The sequence below is a fragment of the Pavona decussata genome, unplaced genomic scaffold, assembly GCF_977016875.1.
Source record: "Pavona decussata unplaced genomic scaffold, jaPavDecu1.1 SCAFFOLD_53, whole genome shotgun sequence".
Taxonomy (NCBI): Eukaryota; Metazoa; Cnidaria; class Anthozoa; order Scleractinia; family Agariciidae; genus Pavona; species Pavona decussata.
The window spans coordinates 4,721,890-4,748,438 of NW_028145475.1; the positions used below are offsets into that span (position 1 = coordinate 4,721,890).

The 26,549-nt window shown below is 38.8% G+C and overlaps 2 protein-coding genes and 2 long non-coding RNA genes across 4 annotated transcripts in view; 3 read left to right on the top strand and 1 right to left on the bottom strand.

Moving 5' to 3' along the window:
- Window positions 1-26,549, bottom strand: part of LOC146480627 (collagen triple helix repeat-containing protein 1-like) — a 77,489-nt gene that overhangs the window by 48,416 nt on the left and 2,524 nt on the right. The window lies entirely within an intron of this gene.
- LOC146480630 (caspase-8-like) lies at window positions 870-24,842 on the top strand. Its single transcript, XM_085109830.1, has 3 exons — window positions 870-1,567; window positions 2,020-2,055; window positions 23,503-24,842. Exons 1-3 carry the CDS (start codon window positions 1,012-1,014, stop codon window positions 23,907-23,909), a joined length of 999 nt encoding a protein of 332 aa, XP_084965956.1. The 5' UTR covers window positions 870-1,011; the 3' UTR covers window positions 23,910-24,842.
- LOC146480631 (uncharacterized) lies at window positions 5,088-6,793 on the top strand. The gene is made up of 2 exons (XR_014864743.1): window positions 5,088-6,320; window positions 6,655-6,793. It is a non-coding gene; the product is annotated as an uncharacterized LOC146480631 (long non-coding RNA).
- On the top strand, window positions 18,243-21,521 carry LOC146480632 (uncharacterized). Its single transcript, XR_014864745.1, has 3 exons — window positions 18,243-18,368; window positions 19,573-19,658; window positions 19,872-21,521. It is a non-coding gene; the product is annotated as an uncharacterized LOC146480632 (long non-coding RNA).

Consider the following 26,549-nt stretch of genomic DNA (forward strand, 5'->3'; position numbering starts at 1 on the left):
CACGATTCCTTCGCCATGAACTCTCCAATTTCCACCGTTTTAGATGTCGAGTGCTTCTTAGAAGTTATTCTTTCGATTTACCGCTTCAAAATGGTGAAATTTCCGTTTGAAAACGGCACACTTGAGTACACATGTTAACAATATGGCGCCACAAATTTAATCTGTTTTTAATAAATATATCAAATGATGCGTTGACGTCACACAGGTAGGGGTGAGTGTGTCCCCTCCCTCGCGATATAAGCGACAAGAATGGATTTTGATTGGCCTGCTGTTGTTGAAGACAATCAGAACAATACATCCCGAGTAGGAGAGGGGAGAGTTTAATGAATAAAGTAATATACAGATTTGTGGCTACGAGGAAAAAGAAATTGTCCCGTTTTTAGACACGGTATGCCCCCTCAGGGCATCCCGCGTAATAAATTAATGTACCGATTTGTGACTACGAGGAAGAAAAAAAAGAAATCGACCCGTTTTTAGACACGGTATGCCCCTTCAGGGCATCCCGCGTAAAAAAGAAATCGACCCCTTTTTTAGACACGGTATGCCCCCTCAGGGCATCCCGCGTAAAAAAAAAAACAAGAAATCGACCCGTTTTAAGACACGGTATGCCCCCTCAGGGCATCCCGCGTAAAAAAAAGAAATCGACCCGTTTTTAGACACGGTATGCACCCTCAGGGCATCCCGCGTAAAAAGAAATCGACCCGTTTTTAGACACGGTATGCCCCCTCAGGGCATCCCGCGTAATAACTCGAGTACGGACCGCACAGACCTGACACTTGGACAGATGCCTTATTTATTTATCTTCTATACCATGTCAATTTCGTGACTTCATTCATGGAATGGTTTCGATTTTTTTTTTCAATGGCGTGACAGTGAAAACCGAGAATACCGGAATCAAGAAACCTAAATTACTCCACACAATACGACTGCAACGATCACGACACCGCCATGTTGCTTTTCGAGTTTTCGCCGTGGCTATCTTCATAACTGAGACGATTTTTCAACGAAAAAATGTCCGAGATCGAATATGACAATTTAGTCTTCGAAATAAGTAAGAGCCTTGAAGAACTAAACCTACACGAGCAATTACTTTTTCTGTGTAGACGGAAGCTAGCGACTGGAAGCGAGGGTAGCATCCAAGATGTGCTCTCGTTGTTTAAAGAACTTGAGCAGGGCAATCATTTAGGGCCCAATCGGCTTGGGGTAATGAAAGACCTCCTAATAAGTGTAAAGGGATGGATTCTACTTGAAAAAGTTAAGAATTTCGAAAGCAAAAAAAAGGAATACCTCGATTTGCTTGAACAGATCATTCCTGCACTCGACGAGCTCAATGATCTGGAACGACTGATCTCGATTTGCAGAGTGGAGATTCCGGCAGCAAATGAAGGCAACATTTCCAACGTTCGGTCATTATTCAAAGAGTTGGAGAACCGCAGCTGTCTGGGAATTAACTACCTGGGTATATTGAAGGAAATTTTAACCCAAACAGGACAAAGCGATCTACTTAAAGAAGTGGACAAGTTTGAAGAACGAAGAAATCGGGAGGATAAGATTGAAACTAGAAAAGGTATTTCTGTCATTTCTACTGACTTACTTCATCTTTGTTTCCATTACATTACATTACATTACATTACATTACATGTTGGATTTCAACATTTGCGGCGGCAAGGATGCCATTTGTGACAGAAGGCACTGACGATAGTTTGATAAAATCATCCTCGATAGAAGCGCACGGCCATACATATTTAATCTATCTTGCCTATCAAAACAGAAATATTAAAAGGTGCTGTGCAATGAACGTATAATGCAAAATTAAGATACGTTAAGAAAACATGAGGAACTTTACGACTGTTCAGGGTAGCTTTCATACTTTTGCTGAGTTAAATACTCGTTAAAACCTCGCCGATAAAACCGGCTCCACCCAAAGAAGCGGTTGTTGACTTTCAAGACTGACGAATCCACAGGGATTTGCTATCTTACAAAATATCCCTTCTGATTTTCTGTTTTTTCTTCTTTCAGCACAAGCATCGTCGGTCAGTAATACACTGACAGGAGGTAAGTCAGTTGAGTTGACCTAAATGTACCGCTTTACGGGGACCGCCAATTCTGTGAGTTGTCCTTCGTGAGTTACAGCAGTGAGTTATCATATGATGAGTTGCAAGATCTTGAATTTTCCAAATCTTGCCGGCAAGAGCTACCAAGGAGCCAATTGAATTGCAGGCTTTTCGATCCGAAGCACGGGTTTATAATTTGACAAGAGAGCGCGTTTGTTGAAATGATACCGAGAACTCATCTCTATCATTTCTAAAGAATCGGCAACTGAAGAGATCCACAAGATTTTAGGATCGAAACAGCGGTCTTTCCTGACATTGCCTTAAATGCTACAGAGTTTACTAACGGCCGAAGGACTCGAAGCAGCCCCTGGCCAGAGCACGTAATCAAAACACAGGAGGAAAATACTAAGCTCACGCAACACAAACCTCACAGTTACAGAGCTTAGCGTAGCAGTAACAAAACACACAGCCGTAACTTAAGCGGCTCAATTTAACGCATTGCATAGCTTTCAAAGAAGCTGCAATGCTAAAGAAGGGATCAAGAGACAAGTAACCGTGATAAGAAGCACAACATCTTGCAACAAAAGCAAAAATTAGCCGGGACCGGCAATCTGACAAATTTTAAGCTGCAAGATAAGGTATAGTTATTACACGGTTCAAATCCCATTCTTACAACAATAAAAAGAGAGGCTATACTGTCACCAGACGCACTGAAATGAGCCATAGAAGGCCTAAACTAAATCCCACAAACGGCATAAGAACGACAGTCGCTAAACAGAAAAAACAAGAAGTCAAAATGACCTTTGAGATCAAAATACAAAACGTGGCTTTGTTCAGTGTCTATCGCGCAAATCCTCCAAATCATAAATGGCATTTAATAAGAAGAAAATCCAGCGCTAAAACAAAATTTACAGGGAACACTGCTCATTTCAAAGAGAAAATGGTGTTCTCTGAAAGATATACTCGTGAGGGCAAAACTATTACTTAGGCTAAACACGCACATGGGAGTCCCGCAGGCCTGTCAAAATCAGTCAAGATCGTGCCGGCAAGATCTTGAAAATTCAAGATCTTGTCGGCAAGATTTGGAAAATTCAAGTTCTTTCCCGGCAGATCTTGCCGGCAAGATGTGGAATCTTGCCGGCAAGATCTTCCAACTCACAGGGCTTAACTCCCACTGCTTACTCACCATTGCTAACTTACTGCCTAAGTTCTTTCTCGAGAACAGCCATCCTTGAGGTTAGGCAATTTATGGAGATACTGGTATCTCCTCTATTTTATCAACAATTCAGACATATAACCTTTGCCGGAAGTCTTAAAACATTTCGTTTCGCCCTATCCTAATTCCCTTGTCCTCCAAGACTCCCAGAATCATAATTGAGCCATTGTATTGTTACAAATTCAAGTTATTGTAACCGAAAGATGCTTCTGCGCCAAACAATTCTTTAAGGCCTAGGGCCGCCGATACCTAAACATAAAAAATTGACAAAACTGTACGCAAGGGAGAACGGTTGATTGATCAACCCTTGTAATATTTCCATACTTTTACTAGGAAAAGTGTTGGCTTATTTGTTTTGTCTGGAATTAAACTCATTTGCAACGAACGTTTCTCTATCGAAACAGAGCCCCTAATCAACGTATCGAAAAAACTAACTTAACAAGATGCCTGCTATACTGGCATTACGCGTGATGCTGGGGCTGATTCATTTATTCCAACTGTATGCTTCGCCGATTGATAAAACTATCCTTGCTAATGGAATAGTTTAGGTCACGACGATCGCGTTACGTTGTTTTCCCTTGTGTTATGCGACTCAGACTATCAGCGGAAATGTGTGAAATTCCATTACGATAACGTAAGCTTCTCAATGACCTCTTTTCAGTCTCACGTGGTGGATTAAGACTGTCAAACAAAGCACGATTCCTTCACTAAGAACTCACCAATTTCCACCGTTTTACGTGTCGGGTGCTTCTTAGAAGTTATTCTTTCGATTTACCGCTTCAAAATGGTGAAATTTCTCTTTGAAAACGGCACACTTGAGTCCACAACATGTTAAAACAATATGGCGCGACAATTTAATCCGTCTGTAATAAATATATCAAATGATGCATTGACGTCACTCAGGTAGGGGTGAGTGTGTCCCCTCCCTCGCGATATAAGCGACAAGAATGGATTTTTATTGGCCTGCTTTTGTTGAAGACAATTAGAACAATACATCCCGAGTAGGAGAGGGGAGAGTTTAATGAATAAATTAATATACCGATTTGTAGCTACGAGGAAGAAAAAAAAAAAGAAATCGACCCGTTTTTAGACACGGTATGCCCCTTCAGGGCATCCCGCGTAATTAATGTGCACATTTGCGACACCGATGAAAAAAAAGATACCCGACCGAAACCTAGACACGTCATGCCCTGCGGGCATTCCGTGTAAAAAGCGGAGACGATTAAGCAAAGCTCAACGTGGAAGAGAGCGACGGATAGCAAGTTAGAGCAGGCCGACCGGAAAAGAAAAGTAAGCTTAAGTTTAAAGAAACCTCACACTTGCCTATATCACCCGTTCGTGATCAGTTATGGTAACTTTTAGAACTCTAAAATAGCTTTACATAGACACTTTAATCGCTTTCGATACCAGTAATATTCGAGGAGAAGTTAATTTTGAAAAATTTGTTTCGTGGCCGTGTGTTTTTTCGTTCGCAGCGCACGGCCCTTAAGCTTATAAATGTGTTTGCAAACAAACACAAGTTTCAAAGCTCTGAAATAATTCTACCAAAGACCAAAGAATACGTTTCGGTATTCTCCTTTTCTTAACGTTTACTTAGAGACTAGAATTATTACTAATTAGGAGCAGAATTGACACAGTTTTTAATATCCAATAATTTTTCCCCGGGAGCTTACTTGCTCTAGCAAAAAATACCATGTTTACGTGATTACGACGGCCGTTTCAACAGATCATTCGTAAACCAAAAAGGTTTCTTCCCGGAAAAAAATCGATAATTTTCCTTCATGTTACGTGTTTCAAGCTTTACACAGATACTTTAATCGTTTATTAAATTTCCGATACCATCGATGTTCATGTAGAATGTAAAATTTTGGAACATTTTGTCTCGTGGCCGTTTCTTTTTTTCATTCCCACCGCACGACTCTCATGTGTTTGTAAACACACACAAGTTTCAAAGCTCTGAAATAATTCTACCAAACACCAAAGACTATTTTCCCGTATTCTCCACTTGTTAACCTTTATTTAGAGACTAGAATTATTACTATAGGACCAGAATTGACACAGTTTTGGATTTCCAAACATTTTTCCCCGGGAGCTAACTTGCTCTCGCAGAAAATGTCATGTTTACGTGATTCCGACGGCCGTTTAAAGATCATTTGTAAACGAAAATGCTTCCTTTCAGGCAACAATCGATACTTTAATTCATGTTACGTGTTTAAAGCTTTACGCGGGTGCTTTTATCGTTTATTAAATTCTCGATACGATTGATATTCGTTTAGAAATTAATTTTTGTACACATATTGTTTCGTGGCCGTGTTTTTTTCATTCGCACCACACGGCTCTCATGCGTTTGTAAACAGACACAAGTTTAAAAGCTCTGAAATAATTCTAATATATATATTTAGCCAAGCCTAAAAGCGGAGCTCCAATTTTTTTCATAGCATTTATAGAACCCTGCTTTTCGTATTAGCGTAGTAACCTTACCAGTTCCTCATTCCTTCTGCAGTTATATATATTTTTAGTGCATATGAAGCAAACTTCCCATCGACAATAACAATAATAATGTCATACAGAAGGCAAAATTATTTGATGCTGATTTGTTGTAACAGAAGGCATTTTTTCTTAATTTTCCTTTCACCGCGGTAAGGAGGTGATCTTTGCGCGTGCCCCAATCTCGTCCCCAGAGCCCCAGCGCGTCAAACATGGCGGCCGAAGGGGCGAATTTAATTGTCTTTGGCTCTTTGCTTTGTTCTAGAGATTTGGATAAAAAGTAGCAGTGTTTAGACGTCTTCTGCTACTAGGATGGTGGACAAAAATAGCAAGGATATTTTTAAGCGCTAGGAAACTTTGCAGAAGTTTTCTAGTTTGGAAGCGATCCAAGTTTTCCTACGCCTCATGTTATTTTTCCTGCGTGACTGTGTGAAAAATGTTCCGTTCTACAGCAGATTTGTTTGGTTGAAGGAAAATTTTTAGTTTGATAAATGTCAAAAGTAGATGGGGTTTTGCTCTGTCGGTGGAAGGCGAAAGGTCCGACGGCTCTGTCAATCAAGGAGGTAAGATAACTTCAAATCTTTACGTATGAATGCACATCTTTGTACTGTGTGAAGTGTTTTTTTTTTCTGAAGAAAGAGTAATTTTCTAAAAAAAAAATCTTTGATCTTTAATCAAGATAATGTTGAAATGGCAGGCTAACACGGACAATAGTAGGCCAGTGTTGTTATATGAATTTATGTGGTCGGTAACATAATATGCATAATACTAAGAGATCGTTTCAAACTGCGGACCAATTGGAAATCGAGTCATTAATGGGGATTTACAAAATATTTTAGATTTCATCGTTTTCTACTCAAATCGAGTGATTTTTTTTTTTTTTTTTTTGATGTTCAGGTTCTATTTGAGGGAGATGCACATTGGAGATGTTTGAATACAGGAGAAATATTTCAAGTCAAGTTAGCTTTGTGTCATTTCTCTATTTTCTAATACTGTACTTGTAGCTGATTAATTCAATAAATTAGATTAAAAAGCTCATTTTTTTAATTTGCTTTTCCCAGGTTGATAGCTATTCTTGTACACAAAAAGTTGGTTTTTTTTTTTTGTTTTTGTATAAACTCAAATTAGGTGCTCAGTTCCATGCCTTTGATATTGATTTAAGAGAGTCAAGATGTCTTTCTTGCTCTTAACTCTATCTGAGAATGCAGTATAATTTTCCCATTTGTTTTGGAAGGGATAGGAAAAACATGAACCTTTCATAACTTCCTGTCAATCACATTAATCCTTTTGTTTTGAGAGTGCAAAGTGATACTGTTTTGTTCAGGGAAACCACAGCAGTAATGCATGAGTCAACGAAAGCCCCACCCCGGGACAGGGTGGAGATCTGGAAAAAACCTTGCTCAAATCTTAAATAATATCCTCACCCCTCGGTAGCCTTCATAAACTCAAAACATTACCAAATACCCCACCCCTGGAGTTTTAGCTAAAACTGTAGGCCTCAAAATTATGTCAAGCACAAAATATGTAACACCTTGCACACCTTTTCACCTGTTTCCTACATGTAAATCCGCTAGCGTAGGTACGGTTTTGCGTTTAATTTATTTTAGTCTTTTATTTAGGTATATATACAGGTCACTTATGTTGTATAGTAAAACTCCCTGACGAAGTGTGCGTTTGTCACACAAAACGTGTAGGACAAAATAAGTCGTTTTACAACTGTAAGAGTTCGCAGACGTGCTGCTACTAGTTTTATCTAAAAAATTCTTTGACATTGCAGTCTGTTCACAAGTCCCCACCCCCTTGGGGCAGCTAAATCTACTAAACGCTTCCAATGCCCCACCATCTCGGGCATGATTTTTTATCAAATCCCCTACTATTCCCTTGTAATCCCCACCTTGTTCCGGGGGGTCAGGGTTTTCGTTGACTCGTGCATAATTGTCTGGCTCTTATTCTTGATATTGCAAAGTCAACATGACAATCACTTTTGCTTTTTGCTACTTTATATACAGTCATTTCAATTAACGTTGTTGGTTCAAAGCATGAAGCTAAAAGACAAGACCGAAAGTTTACGTGGGATTTTCATGAATAAATTCATCAAAATCAGTCATGCCTGGAGAAAACAATAGGTTGTAATTAGCAGTGCAATGACCTGTACCTGCAGGGATGATTTTGATGAAATTATTCATAAAAAAATAATCCCACAAAACATTGCGGTCTTGTCTTTTAGCTTGATTTTAATCCGACAACGTTAATTGAAATAGCTGTATATGAAAACTAGTAATAATCAAAACTGGATTAGAGAGTGCATTTGTTGACCTCAATCCTTAGGTTCTCTCTCCTTTGCCAAGTTGGTGATGATATCATCTGCCCCTGCAAAATCTGCAGGGGGTGCCATATACATGTCCCAAGATCCTTTCATTCATGGCAATCAAGGTTGACTCCAATCTGTGTAAGGAGTGCGTTCTTTTGATGTAATTGTTGAATGCAATAAATGTCGTAAGTCTTTTAATTTATTCAACAGAAAAAAAAAATGTTTTTGCAGTCCCTAGCCATCTGTAGCTGGTTTTTAAAGTTAGTAAATTGTTTACATAAAATCAAATAACACTTGGAAATTAAATCCTCAACTGTCCCTGTCAAAATCTTTACCAAAAAAATCCATCATGCAGTTAAGGGGTCAGTTATCCCCAGCAGTTTTTTTACACGTTGTTACATGAGAATTCACTTGGTGTAAAGTAAAAAAATAACACAACAATTAAGGGATAATGAAATTTTGTGCTGTGCAGTGCTGATGCAACTGGGGAATCAGAGAATTATCTCTGGAGTGTAAATTTCTGTGTGTGAAGGAAACCACTTAAATTTTGCATTGCCCTAGTGAGTACATTTGGTCCATCAGTGATCAAAATCCTGGAATAGTGGGTTTGAATCCTGCCAAGGTCAAAGAGTTTTTCTTTAACTTGCATGGACCACATTTCCTTACTGAGGTAATACTGAGAAGAAAATTTAACGGTTTCCATCACCACAAAATTTACACTGCAGATTTTATTCTCTGGTTTCTCAATTTAGGTACAGACCTTGCTGCATGCATTCCATTAAACACTACAGTGCTGCAGCCTCATCACTCAATCCAGCTTATGGATAGCACCTCATCTGAGAAGTCCCATTCATTTTTACACAGCAAGATACCTACCATGTATCATTTAATAAGCATTCTGGAAACAATTATATTCCTTACTTTACTTTTCATCTCGATCTGGTTTTTCCGAGAAAAAAAAATGGTAGGTACAAGAGTGCTTTTAAGAGAGTTGAGTGTGCATATAATAGTCGTCTTCTGAATTCACAAAATGATGAACAACTAATACTTTGCTTGAAATATTGCAAATTAAAAGCATTTTATTACTTCATTCTTCAAAACAATCAGTGGTTTAAACTGTTCTTATATAAATAAAGAAGAGTTTGCATGAACCCAGTGGACAGAATGGAAAAGGAGAATAATATTAATGTTTTTCCTTAATTGTTTCTGAAAAAGGTAAACCAGACTATGGGATAAGGTGTAGAAAACTGTAGCACTGGTCACTAAAAACAGTTATTGTAGAGTGATCAAAAAAAAGTAAAAGAAAACAATTGACTTGGGGTATAATGATATGTAAATCACTACAGTGGAATACCAATAATTGTCTTTAACCTCAAAGGGAAACATAATTTTGTTCCAAAAATAGGAGGTAAAAATCTGACTGATTTAGCAATCCAAGAGAATTTAAAACAACTATTTGTTCAAAGAATTGAGAGTTTCAAATAACTGAGATTGCACTGTAAAAATTAATACCTGTACATGTACATATTTCATAACTGATTACTCACTACCAAGTTTTAAAGTTTTCTTTTAATTAAAAGAGATGGCTGATAGGAAGTTGGATGTTTTATCTTTAATCACAGTTATCAATAGAAGCCAGGGTCTGGTTGCATTAAACATGGCCCGAATATCAGCCACCTCCTCTCCTCTCAATTGAATAGCTATAAGAATGACTGAGTTACAGCGCTCTGTTGCTTATAAACACAGTTAGGCCCAGGCATCCAGCAGCCAATCTCTGTTGTACTCACCATGCTAGAGCAATAAGCCCTACCTGGCCAACTAATCAAATCTTTACTCAGTGAATTTTCTTTTGAGTAATAATGAGATGCCCATTCTATTTGGCTCCTGCCATCATAAACATTTTCGAAAAGGTAAGAATTATTTAATACACAACCGGATCTATCCCTTGATGGGGAAAGTGCACAGAAACTTTCACACAAGAATGCATAATTTACAAGTTTATGAACTGCTTCAACAAGAACGTCCATTAACAAAGTGATTCTTGAGGCATACAGTGTTTTCATCACATCTACAGGTATGAATCTGTGATGGTAAATAAAAAGCTTACATCAATATATTTTTTGTTACAACTTAAACAACAGGTCTTAAACTCTACCAGAAAAGGTTACGCCCGCTGTGTGTGGCTTTTGTGCCCAGGCAGTGGCAGATTCTAAAACAATCCAGAGGGAGGGTACATAGTTTATGCAGATGAGGGCCTATGATGATTTTTATTTTTTCCCTTTCATGATTTGAAAGGCCCCCCTCCCCCTGCCCCACCCGATGATGTTCTAAATATTCTTTTTCTGGCACCCCCTCATGAGATATCCTGTAAGCCATTGTAAAATACCTTGCCCACTCCCTCTATCACCCTTTTTAACTTTAAAACCTCCTCTAAAATGTCTGATTCAAGCATTTCTGGAGTCTTAAAATTTTATTACATTTTGCGAACTTATAATTAACTAATAAATTTCACTTTCAAAAATCCTTTACTAAAAATTAAAAGGATAAGGCTGATATTCACTGCATGACTCTAGAGAATGCAGTGGTGTTATGTTGTAAACCACATAATATAAATAGCTGTTTGCTTTGCCAAGGAATCATTCTAATATTCCTTCATGCAAATACTTACATCGATCTAGCCCCATATAACCTCCTTTTTTGAAAAAAAATTTTCACATCATACAAATTGATTGTAACAAGATATCAGTAGATTCTTTTTAAAATCCAATTCTTTTGGAGATGAAATCCAATAATGGACATTTTTTAATGTGGTCTTTATAAAGGGAATTTGTAACAGAGGGGGAGGAGCAGCCATTATTTTTTTTCTTCTTTTGTTAACAGGACCCAGCTAATCATGATTACATGAAAGCATCCAAAAGTTTAGAAAAACATGTCCCCGGCTATAATTATTTTGCTTAAATTTGTGACTACCACTATGATGTCGGAGAGTTATAACTGGAATTTGACAAAGACACCTGAAAGATTAAGAAAGAGCAGCAATGCACTTCATGTAAAAATGGTTGGCTGGCTCCATAATGGGCAGAATTCCACGCCCTTTCTCGGATAAAGAAAAATTAAGGTACAAATTAAAGTGTTTTTGAATCTCTGGCTAGTCTTCTTTAGATGGAACAGCACAACCAGTTGCTGACTTAATGCCTAGATCGAGCGCAAAAAAAAATCCTTCAATGAAGGAAAGCTGAACACAGTGAAAAAAATTACAGACTTTTCTTCAACAGTGTACCTTTGTGGTTTCTGAGGAGCTAGTTAAAATATACCTAGACAATTTAAAACATCTCCATTTTTTCAATTAGCTTTGCGAAATCAAGCAACCGTCGAGAAGCGATGAAACCAAGACCCAATATATTATTAGCAAGAGTTACTAGACCTTACTTCTATCTGGAGGGTTAAAATCTCTCTATGTTTTTGAACTTGACACTTCAGTTGAGTTACTTGAAAAAACACTCCCTTCCACACACTGAGAAAAAGTTGAAAAATGAAAAGAATGGGCTAATTACCAGTCACTTACAAGAAGCAAGGGGACATGTTTTTGATGAAAATGAAATCATGTTTTGATGAAAATAAAATCACACTAGTTTTACACTCGCTTTTAACATTGTTTAAAAAGACTTAATTTCAGCTCAGTCAAAAATACTCACACATCTAAATCTTTGCCGTTATACCCTATTATTTTAAGTATTTGTGTTTGTTCTCTGTAAAGATTGTCACAAATAAATGCTAAAATTAGAAATATATAAGCTTATGCGAGAAAAACTTGTCAGTTTATATAAACGGTAACAACGACACTGTGTAGCGTGACGTTTGACTATTTTACCTGAGAATAAAATTTTCTTAAATGAGGCAAAATGGGATGAGATTAGAAAATAAAACTCCAAGAAAAATAACAAACATGGACCGAAAAAACGAGCTGAAAAGACTGCTGTAAAGTTAGCAGTAGCTAAAAGTTAAATGAGTTGCATGGTCAACACTGCAAGGAAAACAATATCTTGCAAAACAGCAAAGTTTTGTCAACAAAAATATACTCATTACTGTCACATAAATAGATATAAATATACTCACCTTGTTGGAAACGAGTAGGGACTGGAACTAGTCAAATTCGCACGTGATCATTTGTATCAGATTTCTCGGAAAGATTCTTGTTTTGAGTGTGACTCTCGAAGGAACTCTGGAATATTGCTTCTAAATGTAGCGGAATTTATCTTGTACGTCGGAAATAGCGGAATTCTTTCTCAAGGAATGTTATCATGTAATATTCGAGTTTATCAAGTATTAAAGAGTTTGGTCGAATACAACATTTTGGTGCCGGAGACCCGGGAGTGAAAGCAAGGAGAACAGAGCGCGTGTTTTGTGACCTTCGCCATGTCGGATGTCAAAAAGAAAATTTTGGAGCGCTCAGGGTTCAGAGTTTACGTTCGTAAAGTTATGAACGATGTGAAGGAGTTACTCAACAAAAGTGATGTGGAAAGTGTCCGACTGAAGCTGAAATCGCAAAAGATTAACCTGGAAAAACATCAGGAGGAAATTGCATCGCTTGATCAAGAAGTCGCAGAATTATTGCAAGCCGACGCAATCGAAAAAGAAATCCTGGAGCGCTGCGAGTTTAACGCGTCGTTACAAGAAACGATCTTATTGATAACCTCATGTTTGTCGTCTCCTAAGCAGGAAGCGAATGATGTCGAAGAAACGGTGACATTGCCATCGGCGAGTCCGCAAGGATCTTTCCCTGTTCAAAATGGCGCGAAGGGCACAAACAAGGCAAAGCTACCGAAGCTCACGTTACCTAAGTTTACCGGGGATGCCACAAAATGGACAACATTTTGGGACAGCTTCTCATCTGCAATTCACACGAGTGAGGATCTGAATGAAGTCGACAAATTTCAGTATTTGAAATCATTATTGGAGGGCGCTGCAGCCGAAACCATTTCTGGTTTACCTCTCACAAGCTCAAATTACAACCATGCGGTCGATCTCCTAAACAAGCGGTTCGGAAGCAAACAAGTTATCATATCTAAACACATCGAGATGTTAATGCAGCTACCAAAAGTGAGTGATACTGATGATCTTAAACAACTGCGGCAATTGTTGGACAAAACAGAGTCGGCTGTTCGAAGTTTGCAAGGAATTGGAATTTCCATTGACACGTACGGAACATTCCTAACCCCAGTGATCATGGCGAAAATTCCTCAAGAGTTGCGTTTGATTTTGAGTCGTGGTATGAGCGACGAGTGGGACCTCGACACATTAATAAAGTCGTTTGCAGAAGAGTTACAGATACGAGAAAGGTGTGCTCTGGGTCCAGTGACAGATCAGTCGAAAATGAGAGAAAAACGAGAGTTTGGATATGGATTACGGTTCGGTCAAAACAAGAGACCCCCCACGTCGTCGACACTTGTTTCATACAACGACAGGCCTCAACAAAATAAGGAAATGTGGTGTACTTTCTGCAGTGGACCGCACCCTTCGGCAAGATGCGCTGTTGTTACGGAGCAAGAAGTGAAGAAAAGAATTCTCCGCCAGAAGGGGCGATGTTTTGGTTGTTTGAGGAGTGGTCATGTTAGCCGAGATTGCCAAGCGAGATGTTATCGCTGTGGCGGGAAACATCATGTATCGCTATGCGGCGTGCATAACTCTTCACCACAATTCACGCAAGCAAGAAGAACCAATCAGGAACAAACTGTGAGTACAAATTTGTATTTCACCCAAGATGTTAAGAATAATTCTGTTTTGCTGCAAACTGCCAGAGCCAGGGTCGGAAATCCTAATGGAGGAAATTCTTGCCATGTGAGGGTTCTATTTGATTCATGTTCTCAAAGGTCTTACATAAGTACACGGTTGAGGAGCAAGTTAGGCCTGCGCTCATTTGGAAGTGAAACTGTTCTGATTAAAACGTTTGGAAACAATGAAGCCTCGTTGAAGAAATGTGACATTGTTCAATTTGCACTGGAATGCCAAGATCAGTTGAAAGTGTTTGTCAATGCTTATGAAGTTGAACTGATTTGTGGACCCATAGCCAACCAGACCATTGAGATTGCACAGCGAAGTTACCCTCATCTACAAGGCTTACCCCTTGCTGACTATTCCCGTGGCGATGAAGATCTTGAAGTAGATATTATGATTGGTGCTGATTATTATTGGTCTATTGTCCAGAACCATGTGGTACGGGGGGAGTCGCATGGACCTGTAGCGGTTCGTACAAGGCTGGGTTATGTTTTGAGTGGTCCTATTAACATAGCAGGTGCATTGCAGAGCTCATCAAGTGTTAACATGTCGCATGTTATGAAGACAGAGTGTCAAGTAGTTGAAGAAGACTTAAAGTCAGTTGATGTCTCTCTGAAAGAAGAACTGAACAAGTTTTGGGACTATGATACTCTGGGAGTGAAGAATAGAGAAGAAGAATTCTATGAAGATTATCTTGCCAAAGTAAAGTTCAATGGTAGCCGTTATGAAGTTTCTCTTCCCTTTAAGGAAGAACATCCTACAATTCCAGACAACTACTTGGTAGCACAGAAACGCCTCAGCTCCTCATTAGCAAGATTGAAGTCCAAGCCTGACATTCTACAACAGTATGATGATGTCATTAAGGACCAACTGAACTCTGGTGTTATAGAATTAGTTGACAAGAAGCGTGATCAAGAAGTCATACCAGGAACTGTGCATTACATTCCTCATAAGGAAGTCGTGAAGGAAGACAGAACCACTACCAAACTAAGAGTAGTGTATGATGCTAGCGCTAAATCTCAGAATGAACCAAGTCTAAATGACTGTCTGCTCCCTGGTCCAGCCTTAACACCATTGATCTTTGACATTCTCCTACGATTTCGTCTCCACAGAGTTGCATTTATTGGTGACTTGGAGAAAGCATTTTTAAATGTTGAAGTGGATCCTGAACAGAGAAATTTGTTAAGGTTCTTGTGGATAAATGACATCAGTTCCTCGAATCCGGAAGTCATCATCCTTAGATTCACACGGCTTGTGTTTGGCCTTGTCTGTTCACCGTTCATTTTGAATGTAACCCTGAGAAATCACTTGAGCAAGTATGAGAACATTGATCCAGACTTTGTGAACACTGTTGTCAGAGCTTTGTATGTGGATGACTTTGCATCTGGAAAGGATTCGGTAAAAGACTGCCTCGAACTTTACGGAAAATTGAAGTTGCGATTCAGAGAAGGAGGTTTCAACATGCGAAAATGGGCATCGAACAGCGAAGAGCTAAATCAGTTGATTGAGAAGGAGGAAGCTAACCTGTCATCATCAACTCAGACACCTTCAGAAACCAGTCCTTCTTTGACAAAGTCTAGTGTTCTCGAAGAAGACCTCATCAAAGTGATGGGAGTTCCATGGGATAGGATAGAAGACAGCTTCAAGTTTGATCTCGCAACCTTTGCTACACAAGCATTGGATGGAACACTGACAAAGCGGAAACTGTTGAGCATCACTGCTCGATTTTATGATCCATTAGGCTTGCTGTCACCAATTATGTTGCCCTTGAAGTGTATGTTTCAAGAGATATGTCAGCTCAAGATTGGCTGGGATGAGGCCCTGCCAGAAGAGCTCTGTTTAAAGTGGAAAGAAGTAGCAGAAGACATGTTGAGAGTTTCAGTGATCAGTGTATCTCGCTGTGTCCTAGATGGCATAGAAGCAGAAGATGTCAAGTCTATTCAACTGCACGGTTTTGCAGACGCGAGTAAGATTGCTTATGGTGCAAACATCTACATTCGGGTGACAACCTCTAATGTCAGCTATTCGCAACTGTTAGCCTCTAAAACTAGGGTGGCACCCTTGAAGGGAGAAACAATTCCTAGATTGGAATTGATGGCAGCATTGACTCTAGCAAACCTGATGACAGCTCTGTACAAGGCATTGGCTTGTACCATCAAGATTGACACTGTGTTCAATTGGATTGATTCTCAGATTGTATGGTGGTGGATTAATGGAGAGTCAAAACAATTCAAGCAGTTTGTGCAGAATCGAGTTACAAAGATTCGAAGTCTCTGGGGTAAAGAACATTGGGGATATTGCCCTTCTGAACTTAACCCAAGTGACATTGCCTCGCGAGGAGCCAAGAGTTCCGATCTTGTTTCCAATGATCTATGGTGGAAAGGAGCACCATTTCTAGAGAAGGAGAAGGATCAATGGCCAAGCCCACCTAATTGTCCTGTTGGTGAAGGCACCGCCTCAGAAGAAACTACAAAGAAATTGAAGAAAGAAGATGCAGATGGAATCTCACAAGTAATGACCGTATTGGTTCAAGCCCCTGAAAACATCTCTGAAGTTGTCCAACCAGAGAGATTTAGCAGTCTCAGCAAGCTTGTCAGAGTAACCGCCCTTGTATTGAAGTTCATCAGACGGATTAAAAGAGTCCCAGAAATGCATTCAAATGTTAGTTCACAGGAAATGAATGCTGCAAAAATTCTCTGGTACAAAGACGTTCAAGGGAAACTTGATGAAAGGGAGAAATCAAGTTCGACTTGGGAACAGTTAGGAGTCTTTAAAGATGAAGATGGAGTATTGCGATGCAAGGGAAGGATTCAGAATTCCTCACTTCCATACTCAGCCAAGTTTCCAATCCTGTTACCGAGAAAGCAGCACTTCACAAGATTAGTAATTGCACAAAGTCATGAAAACGTGAAACACAATGGGGTTGGAGAAACTCTCACTGAAACTCGGTCACAGTTCTGGATAATCAAAGGACGACAAGCTGTCAAGGATGTACTCTCTAAGTGCATTACATGTAAGAAGATACAAGGGAGAGCTTTCAGTAGCCCACCTCCTCCTCCATTACCTTTATTTCGAGTCTCAGATGATCTGGCCTTCTCCAAAGTTGGTGTAGACTTTGCTGGCCCCCTTTATGTTAAGAATATCTACCAGTCCAAGGGAGACATGTTCAAGTGTTACATTGCTCTATTTACATGTGCACGTACCAGAGCTGTGCACCTTGAACTCACACCGGATTTGACCGCCAAGTCATTTCTAAGAGTGCTTAAACGTTTCTTTGGAAGACGAGGCATACCCAACCTGTTCATCTCAGATAACGGGAAAACTTTCAAAGATTCAGAAGTTCAGAAGTTCGTTCTTAACAAGAACATTGACTGGAATTTCAATGTGCCCACTGCAAGCTGGTGGAGCGGTTTTTTCGAAATCTGCGTCAAACTTGTGAAAAGGTGTCTGAAGAAAGTACTGGGAAATGCAAAGCTTAGTTATGAAGAACTGGAATCAGCCCTGATTGAAACTGAAGGAGTGTTAAATTCCAGGCCGTTAACCTATGTTTACAATGAGTTGTCAGAAGCTCCACTAACACCTTCTCATTTCGTAATTGGTCGACGTCTCTTGGAGCAACCTTCTGCTACCAGTGTACCTCTGAGCACTCTAGCCCGACGGGAACGATATTTGGAGAGTCTCCTCACCCACTTCAAAAATCGATGGAGGAAAGAATACCTGACTGGCATCAGAGAGTATCAGAAACTTAAAGGAGAACCGAGAAGAACGATCCAAATTGGTGACCTTGTGCACATATATGCAGACAAAACACCTAGACAGCAGTGGAGAATGGGGAAAGTAAAGAAGCTGTTGCGAGGAAGAGACAACGTTGTTCGCTCCGCGGAAGTGGCGACGGTAGACAAATCTCTACGCAGGATTCGCATCAAGCGTCCAATTCAGAAGCTCTATCCTCTTGAAGTTAATGTGTTTGATGAAGGAGCAGCTGATATGGGAGCTGTCCAGTGTCACAGAGCAAGGAACATTTGTGTAGTCAGAGATGAAGATATTCCAATTGTGGTTACTGCATCTTAACTTTCAGATCTAAAACTTTGAACATTGGACTGAGTTTAAAGAGTTATCTTTACAGTTTCGCCTTATGATTGACTCCGTCAATCAGGGGGGAGTGTGTTGGAAACGAGTAGGGACTGGAACTAGTCAAATTCGCACGTGATCATTTGTATCAGATTTCTCGGAAAGATTCTTGTTTTGAGTGTGACTCTCGAAGGAACTCTGGAATATTGCTTCTAAATGTAGCGGAATTTATCTTGTACGTCGGAAATAGCGGAATTCTTTCTCAAGGAATGTTATCATGTAATCTTCGAGTTTATCAAGTATTAAAGAGTTTGGTCGAATACAACACACCTCTTTGGAGAATAAACAGTCCTTTTGTTCCATTGCTGATTTTTTCGTTCGTTTTAAAACGTTAAGTGAGCGAAAAGTTTCACTTCAAGAGGAAAAATCCAACGTTTCGTTGTGTCGGAACAGAGTATAAAAATAGGCAGTCTCAGACTGCATGTGTCTACTGCAGTTATAGTATAGAAATGTGATATAAAAGAATTGAAGAAAAGGGAAATAAGACTGAAATGAAAACGAAGAGGGAGGAGTGGAAATAGGATAGAGATAAAAAAATGGTTGTAAAAATGTTGCACAGAATACTGGTGAGATTGAGATTAAGCTGGTATCATTTACCACAAACATTTTGTAAGAAGGGAACTGTAACTTTATTCTAACATAAACAAAAATATATTATATAATCTTACAACATGAACCACAACTTTGTACTGAAAGCAATGCAGCAAAGTTCTAAACATAAAGAACTGAAAGCAAAGTTCTAACCTGAAACGTAGGCATAAAATGCAACAGAAACTATTAATTAATCTATACTGAACTTATGAATGGCAAGTAGTATTCTTTAACCCTTTGACTCCTGTCGTGTTTCTATAGTTTTCGCATAAATTAACTTTTTCCTGGAGCGGTTTAAAATGCGCAGTAGATAAATAAATATCGTTGGCTTCCAAAATTAACTGCATATTAAACTGGAATGATCAAACAAATGTTTTCTGACGTAAAATAATATCGTTACTATTAATCATTTGCCGAAAAACACACTTGAACGCAGAAATATATAAAATTCACGGCATGTTGATGAACACCTTTGGCATATCAAATTTCAACCCGCTTATGCAAATTGTCCTTGATTACGCATTTGTCGCTTCTCAAACGCATATATGAATTGACAAAGACACAAAAATCAACAAAAAGCTTTTCCAACAAAACAATTTAATGAAATAAACGATGCAATTGCTATTAGAGGCCAAAACTTTCATTTTTTTTTTTTGCGTGCGTGCAAACACGCATGTAAAATTTGAAGACACTCCGTGATTGTTCAAAGCGGTCACTCGCAGTAAATTCGGGCACGTTTGCGATGAAAATTACAGAAGTTACAGAATTCTGGTTCAAATCATCACTTAAACTATTCGTAAAAAGCAAATCAACATCGGAAAACATCATTTACCGTATTGTCGCCATTGTCCTGATCCGGAAATACAATCGCTCTCGGTCAGTCGAGGATTAGCGTCGGCTTTCGATAGGATTCCATTTGGGATTCCTGTGGCATTTACACTCTTACACTCTTTCACTCTTTCACTCAACCCGATGACATAGTGTCTACGCTTCTCTAGAAGCCGTAGACACAAAAATGATTTCTCTTCGGCCGCTCTTCATGATGTGGCGTTTCCGCCGCTAGTCGCCTTGCTCTTTTTCCCGCTGTTGGAAGGTAAAATTGGACGAGATTAGAATATAAATCCAAGGGAAATAATGAACATGGACCAATAAAATTACCTCTGAAGAGCAGTACCTTATTTTATAGCTTTATAAGCTTAAGCTTATAAACTGCGTGTCAACACTGCAAGAAATCAATATCTTGCAAAACAGCAAACCAGCAAAGTTTTGTCAACAAAATCAGAAGAATATACTCGCATCTTCTGAGAAGAACCAGTGCTTCGATTCCATTGCTGATTTTTTCGTTCGTTTTACAACGTTAAGTGAGCGAAACGCTCTACTTCAAGAGGAAAAATCCAACGTTTCGACGCGCCAGATCGGAGGAAAAATGTTCGGATGCCGGTGACGCTAAAAGCTGGAAGGGTGGAACGGCGAAATGGGGAATGGCGGAAAATCACCCCAAATTCTATAGCAAGGAAAGGCGGAAAATCACCCCATTAGAAAATAAAACTCCCAGGGAAATAATTAACATGGACCGAAAATAATGATCTCAAAAGACTCCTCTGAAGTTAGCGGTATTTAGCAGCTTCAGCTTAAATTAAACGGCGTGTTAACACTGCAAGAAATCAGGGGCAAGAAATCAAGATCTTGCAAGGCAGCAAACCAGCAAAGTTTTGTCAACAAACTTACATGAATATGCTCGCCTCTCCGGACAATAACAAGTCCTATTTATTGCATTGCTAACTTTTTTCGTTTGTTTTACAACGTCAAGTGAGCGAAACGTTTCACGTAAAGAGCAAAAATCCAAGTTTCGTCACGCAGGATCGGAGTAAAATGGTTCCACTTCAAGATTCTGCCAGTCGATTTGTTTCTCCCGCCAATAGACGTCTTGCTGTTTCTCCCGCTGTCGGTCACATAAATTGACTTTGTATTTTAGTCTCTTCAAAAGATCTTTTTGTTTTCTTTGGCGATGCAACTTCCCGCCAAACAAACGCGGGTACGGTCGCAGCACGGCTTCACACACCTAAGTTTTCCTGTGGCTGCGTACGGTCGTACGTACGGTCGTACGTACGGTCGTATGGATGGACAAAAGTGACGTCATAACCAAACCAAAATTTCTTGCATTCACGGGTTACCAAATTCTCTTAGCTATGGGGCTCCGCACGCACGCCTCCGGCGTACGGAGCTCCGCTATCATACACCAAAGACTATTTTCCCGTATTTTCCATTTGTTGACGAGACTAGAATTATTACTATAGGAGCAGAATTGACACAGTTTTGAATTTACAAACATTTTCCCCCGGGCCTGTAACTTGCTCTTACACAAAACAATATTATCATGACGTGTACATGTAATTCGACGGCCGTTTACAAATTATTTGTAAACGAAAATTCTTTCTTCCAGGCAACAATCGATAATTTTTCTTTATGTTAGGTGTTTCAAGCTTCACACAGATACATTAAACGTTTTAATACCACCAATATTCGCAGAGAAATTATTTTTTTTAACATTTGGTTTTGAAGCCGTGTACATGCAATGCCTTTGCGCCGCTCTGCTTCCATGCGCTTGCACTGTATAAACACACACAAGTTTTAAACGCTCTAATATTTCGGGCCACAACTAAGCGTTGAAGTCTAAATTTTTGTAAAGGCCAAAAGTTTTTTAGTAGGAGCAATATTGACTGAGTTATGATTTTTCAGACATTTTTATCCGAGCGCCAAATATATCAGGGAACCCTGTTAAGCAACGACGACGGCAGCAACATGGCTGAAAATGAACAACAAAAACAATTGCTCCGCACGTGCATTTTAAATTTTGATACATTTCTTTGCCGTCCTCCGAAAAACAACAAAGTGAAATGACCTTATTTAAGGTTTTGCAGAGAATATGAGCAAACGACGGTGCTTTTCTTTCTCTGTTAACTTGAACGCAAGGCAACTTGCTAGCCGCCTTTTTTTTACTAGTCTAATGCGTTTCCGAGCAACAATCAATAATTTTTCCTTATTTCACGTGTTTCAAGCTTTACAAATGTACTTCAATCGTTTCGATAGGAGAAATATTCGTGGAGAAACTAATTTTTTAACTTTTTATTTCGGGGCAGTTTCGTTCGCACCGCACGGCTCTCATTCTGTTGTAAACATACTTAAAGATCTGTGCCAAGCAACCAAGGGTGATTTCCCAGCGTTCTCCTTTTCTTGACGTCTATTTAGATTTCAGTAGGAGAAATATTGACTGAGTTGTAAATTTTGCACAGTCATGTAATGAAGATAGAAATTCAAGAGTAAACTAACAACGGTAAAACTTAATGTCAGGCTATCCAATTCCTATACCACTTGAAAATCCGCGAAAATAGATTGATAAAAATAGCAAACGGTGGATCTAAAGAAGGGACTTAATTTCTTCCACAAAATTTGACCTACTCCTTTCTCCCACCAAAAGGACACTGTTATGCTCAGTTATCATTCGTTGTTACTTGTAAGAAGAAGAAGCGAGTTGAAAGCACTTGCATGGTCGCCATGACTGATTTCAGTTTCTCAACTGAAAAAATGTCAATCCTATCCAAGTTTTTAGTTTTGACACAAATAATCCGGCTTTTGCTGATTCCTGTAAGAAACACGAAAGCTAACCTTTAGGAATTCCCTTTCTAGCTGCGGCACTTGATTTCCATGTATTAATGGTACAAACAACCCGGCTTAAACAGTCGAACTCCAAAGAACTTAAAGGAGACGTTGTTTTTAGACACAAAATTAAGAAACAAACGGAATGTAGAACTGGCGTGTTTAGCCAATGAGGAGCGAGTATTTTCGCCGCTCGACCAATCAGGAGTAAGTAATTTTGTCCTCGGGGAAAGAAAATCAACTAAAATTGCCCTCCATTGTATAAAAAATCAGCATTCAAAAAAAAATTTCCCTCTGCATTGCATTGTTATTGTCTGGGCAGTTTGCTGCATATGCACTAAAAATATAACTGCAGAAAGGATGAGGAACTGGTAAGGTTATTACGTTCATACACTGAGCAGATTTTTAGAAATGCTATGGAAAAAATTGGAGCTCCGCTTTTAGGCTTGCCTAAATATATATATTAACCTTCATTATCACTACTATTATCTATTATTTATTCTTATTTATTCGCTCATTTATTTATTTAATTGTGTGTGTGTGTGTGAGAGCTTAGTAACTATATATTGTCAGTTTAAGCAGCCCGCCTAGAATAGCTCTGCTAACTGCGGGCTACAAAGGTCTTTTTTTTTAGTTTGTAAAAATAAAGTTAATGTTGTTGTTGTTGTTGTTGTTGTTGTTGTTGTTGTTCTTGTTCTTGTTCTTGGAGAGGAAATGGCACGAAAATGACTAAAATAGCTCAATATTACCATAAAATCGCCGTTTTAGAATATCCCCGATGGTTTTAGAACGTGTTACTGTCGTGATTAATTATCGCCATAACCCTGAGTGCAATTAGTGTACATTTCTTTAGCCTGGCAAATTCTTGTGCTTGTGTTCTTCTTTCAAGTATAACTGACTTTTTCTATATTTTGACCAATATTTGCCCCCTGATATTTTACTGAAAATTCATTTTAGTAAGCTATAGAATTGTTCAATGAAAGTTCATTTAACTACATTTTAGATGCCGTTATACTAACTTAAGCAGCGGAAGTCTTTTTACAGGCCTAAAGACTTTTTAAGAAATTTCCATTATAGCATTTAGTGAGTATCAGTAACAAGCTAACTGTGGTATACTCACCTCCAAACAAATAAAATGAATGCATGCACTGAGAACGCCTTTGACTAACGCTGGCAATGAGCGTTAATATTGAACAGATCAGAATGGTATTTTGAAAATACAATAACGAAATCATTACTAAATGTGGCTGATAATCTATTTCTTTATCGTATGACGTTAGAATCTGCTACAATGGGTTCTTTGAGAGGCGTAACTCTGACCCTCAAGAGCAGGCGAGAAACGGTCACCGTCAACTGGAAGCAAGGATCATTCGCTGGATTTGGTGGAGACAGAAGTCAAAACTATGTCCTGTGCGACTACACAACCAGCAACGGTAACAGTGTGCCAGTTTACATTCAGGGCGGATACGACATCCCGCAGAAGCTGACAATAGATTCCAGGCTGCAGTACGGAACACAGGATAATGTCCTGTTCTTTGTCTATCATGACAAGAGCCAGACACCATACCAAGAGCGGTTCAGGTGCAATGGCCTCCAACAGTTCGTCTATGAAGCAAATACCGTTCTGAAAATGGCGAAAGGGGTTGACATCTCCTGGGCGGTGGGAAACTATCTGGTTGACGTGTGAGCGATCAACAAACTCTGTTTTTGACCCCTGGGAACCTAGATGCCGAATCTTGGTTGGCTCAGTTAATATAGTTTGGTCAAGCTAGGCGAGTACTGCCCAGTGCTAAACACTTAAGACAAGAACTTCCATCATAAAAAGTTTCTATCTTGGATATTTTATTCCGTTTTTTAAAAGTAGCATCAAAACTATGACAGTTAGAACTGAAGAAGCTTACAAAAACACTTTTTAGTTGCCTTGTAATGTGATTGTCAATTTCCTTTCTCGTGAGTGTGAAAGCCTTCTTACAACTATGACGAGAAAAAGGAGAAAACGTTGCTGCTTTAGGAAAGATACCTCCAAATTTTATTTGGATTAGTTGATTTATAACAGTAACAATATAGTAGTAGTACTCTGTGCTTGTCATTTCGACTACAATAAGTACTTTCTAGCTAGCTAGCTTTTCAACTTTGATTTTTGAGTTTACTTACTGTCAACTGAAGGATTTGAGAAATATTACTGTTTTCGTTATTCTTATTATCAACATTTTAAACGTTTAGCAGCGGAAACTTTTTTATGACCATTAATATAACCATTTTCGTGTGTGTATCATTACAGCAAATTTCCCATTTTGAAATAAAATAGATTATGACATGTGTGCAACGTTTTATCATCGTCTTCAAATAAGTTAAACTTCGTGAAAAAAAAAATGGAATTTACACTGTAATTTTCCGTTTTCAGTGTTAGGGCTTTTAGGTTAGCAAACACCGATTACTGTTACACTCAGTCATCCGAGCCAGTTAAAACCAACTAATTTTAGTATATCATAGTCTTCCTTCTTTTCTTTGAATTAGAAGTAATTGTAGCTTTTTACCTCAAGATCGATAAAACGACTGATAAGTGTTGCTTAGGAAAAGTGTGATTGTAGAATAAAAGTAACGTTCATTGAAGCATAAATAGTATAGTGTTGTGTGTTAAGCGATATTATAAAATGATTTACGTCCTCGCGAAAATGTTTTAAAAGTGGTTGGTGAGTTAATTGTATAGCCTCTCTGGTCAACAGTCTCATTCTCCAGGCTTCTATTTAAGGCAATGAATGTATTCCTGTTATTTTGTCTTGTTATTCTGAACAAACCTAAACGTCTTCTTGTGAAGAAAAGAAAGTTGAGGAGGGGAGCATTTCAACAGAAAAGAGCAAGTCATGGATTGACTTGCGTTGTGCCCTTCGGAATTTTGTTTAAAATTTCTTGATAATCACCAAGACTTGGAGATACAACAGCAAGGATTATGATTTCATGAATCAATTCACTTTCTAAGCGCAGTTTTGTTTTATATGTGATTTCATTCAAATTCATATTTTTTAGATCAAACTTTATATCTGAAAAAACCCTCTACTCCCCATTGTCTTAAAACTATGCAGAAATAAACTCCGTTCACTGATGAAGCGTGTTTATTCAATCATTCTGCGATTAAAAAAATACGACTTGTGACATCATTCGATGATTTCCTCGGCTCATTTCACTGCTGGGCAGTTCTCAAAAACCCACCGGCGAAAGCTAGCCCTTGTTCTTCTTCAGTCTTATTTATTTGTTCATCTCCTTGGCAGTTGTGGTTTGCTTTTTGAAATAGTATTTTCCGGCTTCAACAGTTCTCTTTGCGGCACCACTAAAAGTGGTCGGAATGTAGAGGGGAAAAAATCAGTGTATTATAACATTGAATCTTCAGCATTCACCTGGACAACGTCTAGTGGAGAGCTTGCATTCAACTGTTGATATAAAAGGTATGATTAAATTCGATTCAGTTACAGTTATAGACAGACTATAGTGTCAATGTACTTGTTTATCAATAAAACAACTCCTCTCGGTTGGTTGTAAATGAAGCATGATCAAAATCGGAAAAGGGGAGATAAATGTCTCATAGATATCCTGACCCCAACATAAAGGCAAGCAACCAAGTAACGAAAGAGAACGGCGAACGTGGGCTAACCAGATTTAGGCTAATCTCGTACCCAGATCTCAGTTGGTTCGGGAATGTCGAAATGTGAGTGGGAGATCTGGGTACGAGATTTATTTTGACCATTATGGTCTTAAAGGGGAAGTATCAAGAAAATTTGATGTCATTTCAAAACCCAGAAAGGTTTGTCTGAAAAAAGACACAAAAAAGATTGTCTAGTTTTGTTATAAATTAACCCCATTAGTGCACTGACAAAACTGTCGATTAGTGCCTCTGACTAGAGACAGAGTCGGCCGGTATGGATTGAAACTTAAAAAAATGTTAGGCTAATGTTTATCAAGTTCTCGCTTTTTTGTTTCCAAAATGTGCTAGAACAGAATACATGTTGTTCCTGTCAAGAATTTAGTTGATTTCTCTCCTCTCGTTGTTCTAGAATTATTTTGTAGCAAAGTGAAGGTGTTATTTCACCATTTTTAAAAGAAGAGGTCAAAACCCCCATGATACTTCCCCTTTAAGTTGGATATGGTTTTCAAGGAAACCACGAGAGCGTATTAACGTATTTGTCTTTCGAACTCCAAATGAATAGTAGAGAAAAAGAAGTATCCAAAATATGTCATTCGAGCTGAATTTTCGGGTGAATTTTTACCAATTCTTGACTTCGGCACTGATACGAAGCTTAATTACGCTTCAAGCCAGGTCTAAAAACGGGTG

Coding starts and splice junctions, on each gene's coding strand:
- LOC146480630 (XM_085109830.1), top strand. CDS start 1,012: ATGTCCGAGATCGAATATGACAATTTAGTCTTCGAAATAAGTAAGAGC. Junction 1,568..2,019: donor TAAGATTGAAACTAGAAAAG/GTATTTCTGTCA, acceptor TTCTTCTTTCAG/CACAAGCATCGTCGGTCAGT. Junction 2,056..23,502: donor CAGTAATACACTGACAGGAG/GTAAGTCAGTTG, acceptor GTATGACGTTAG/AATCTGCTACAATGGGTTCT.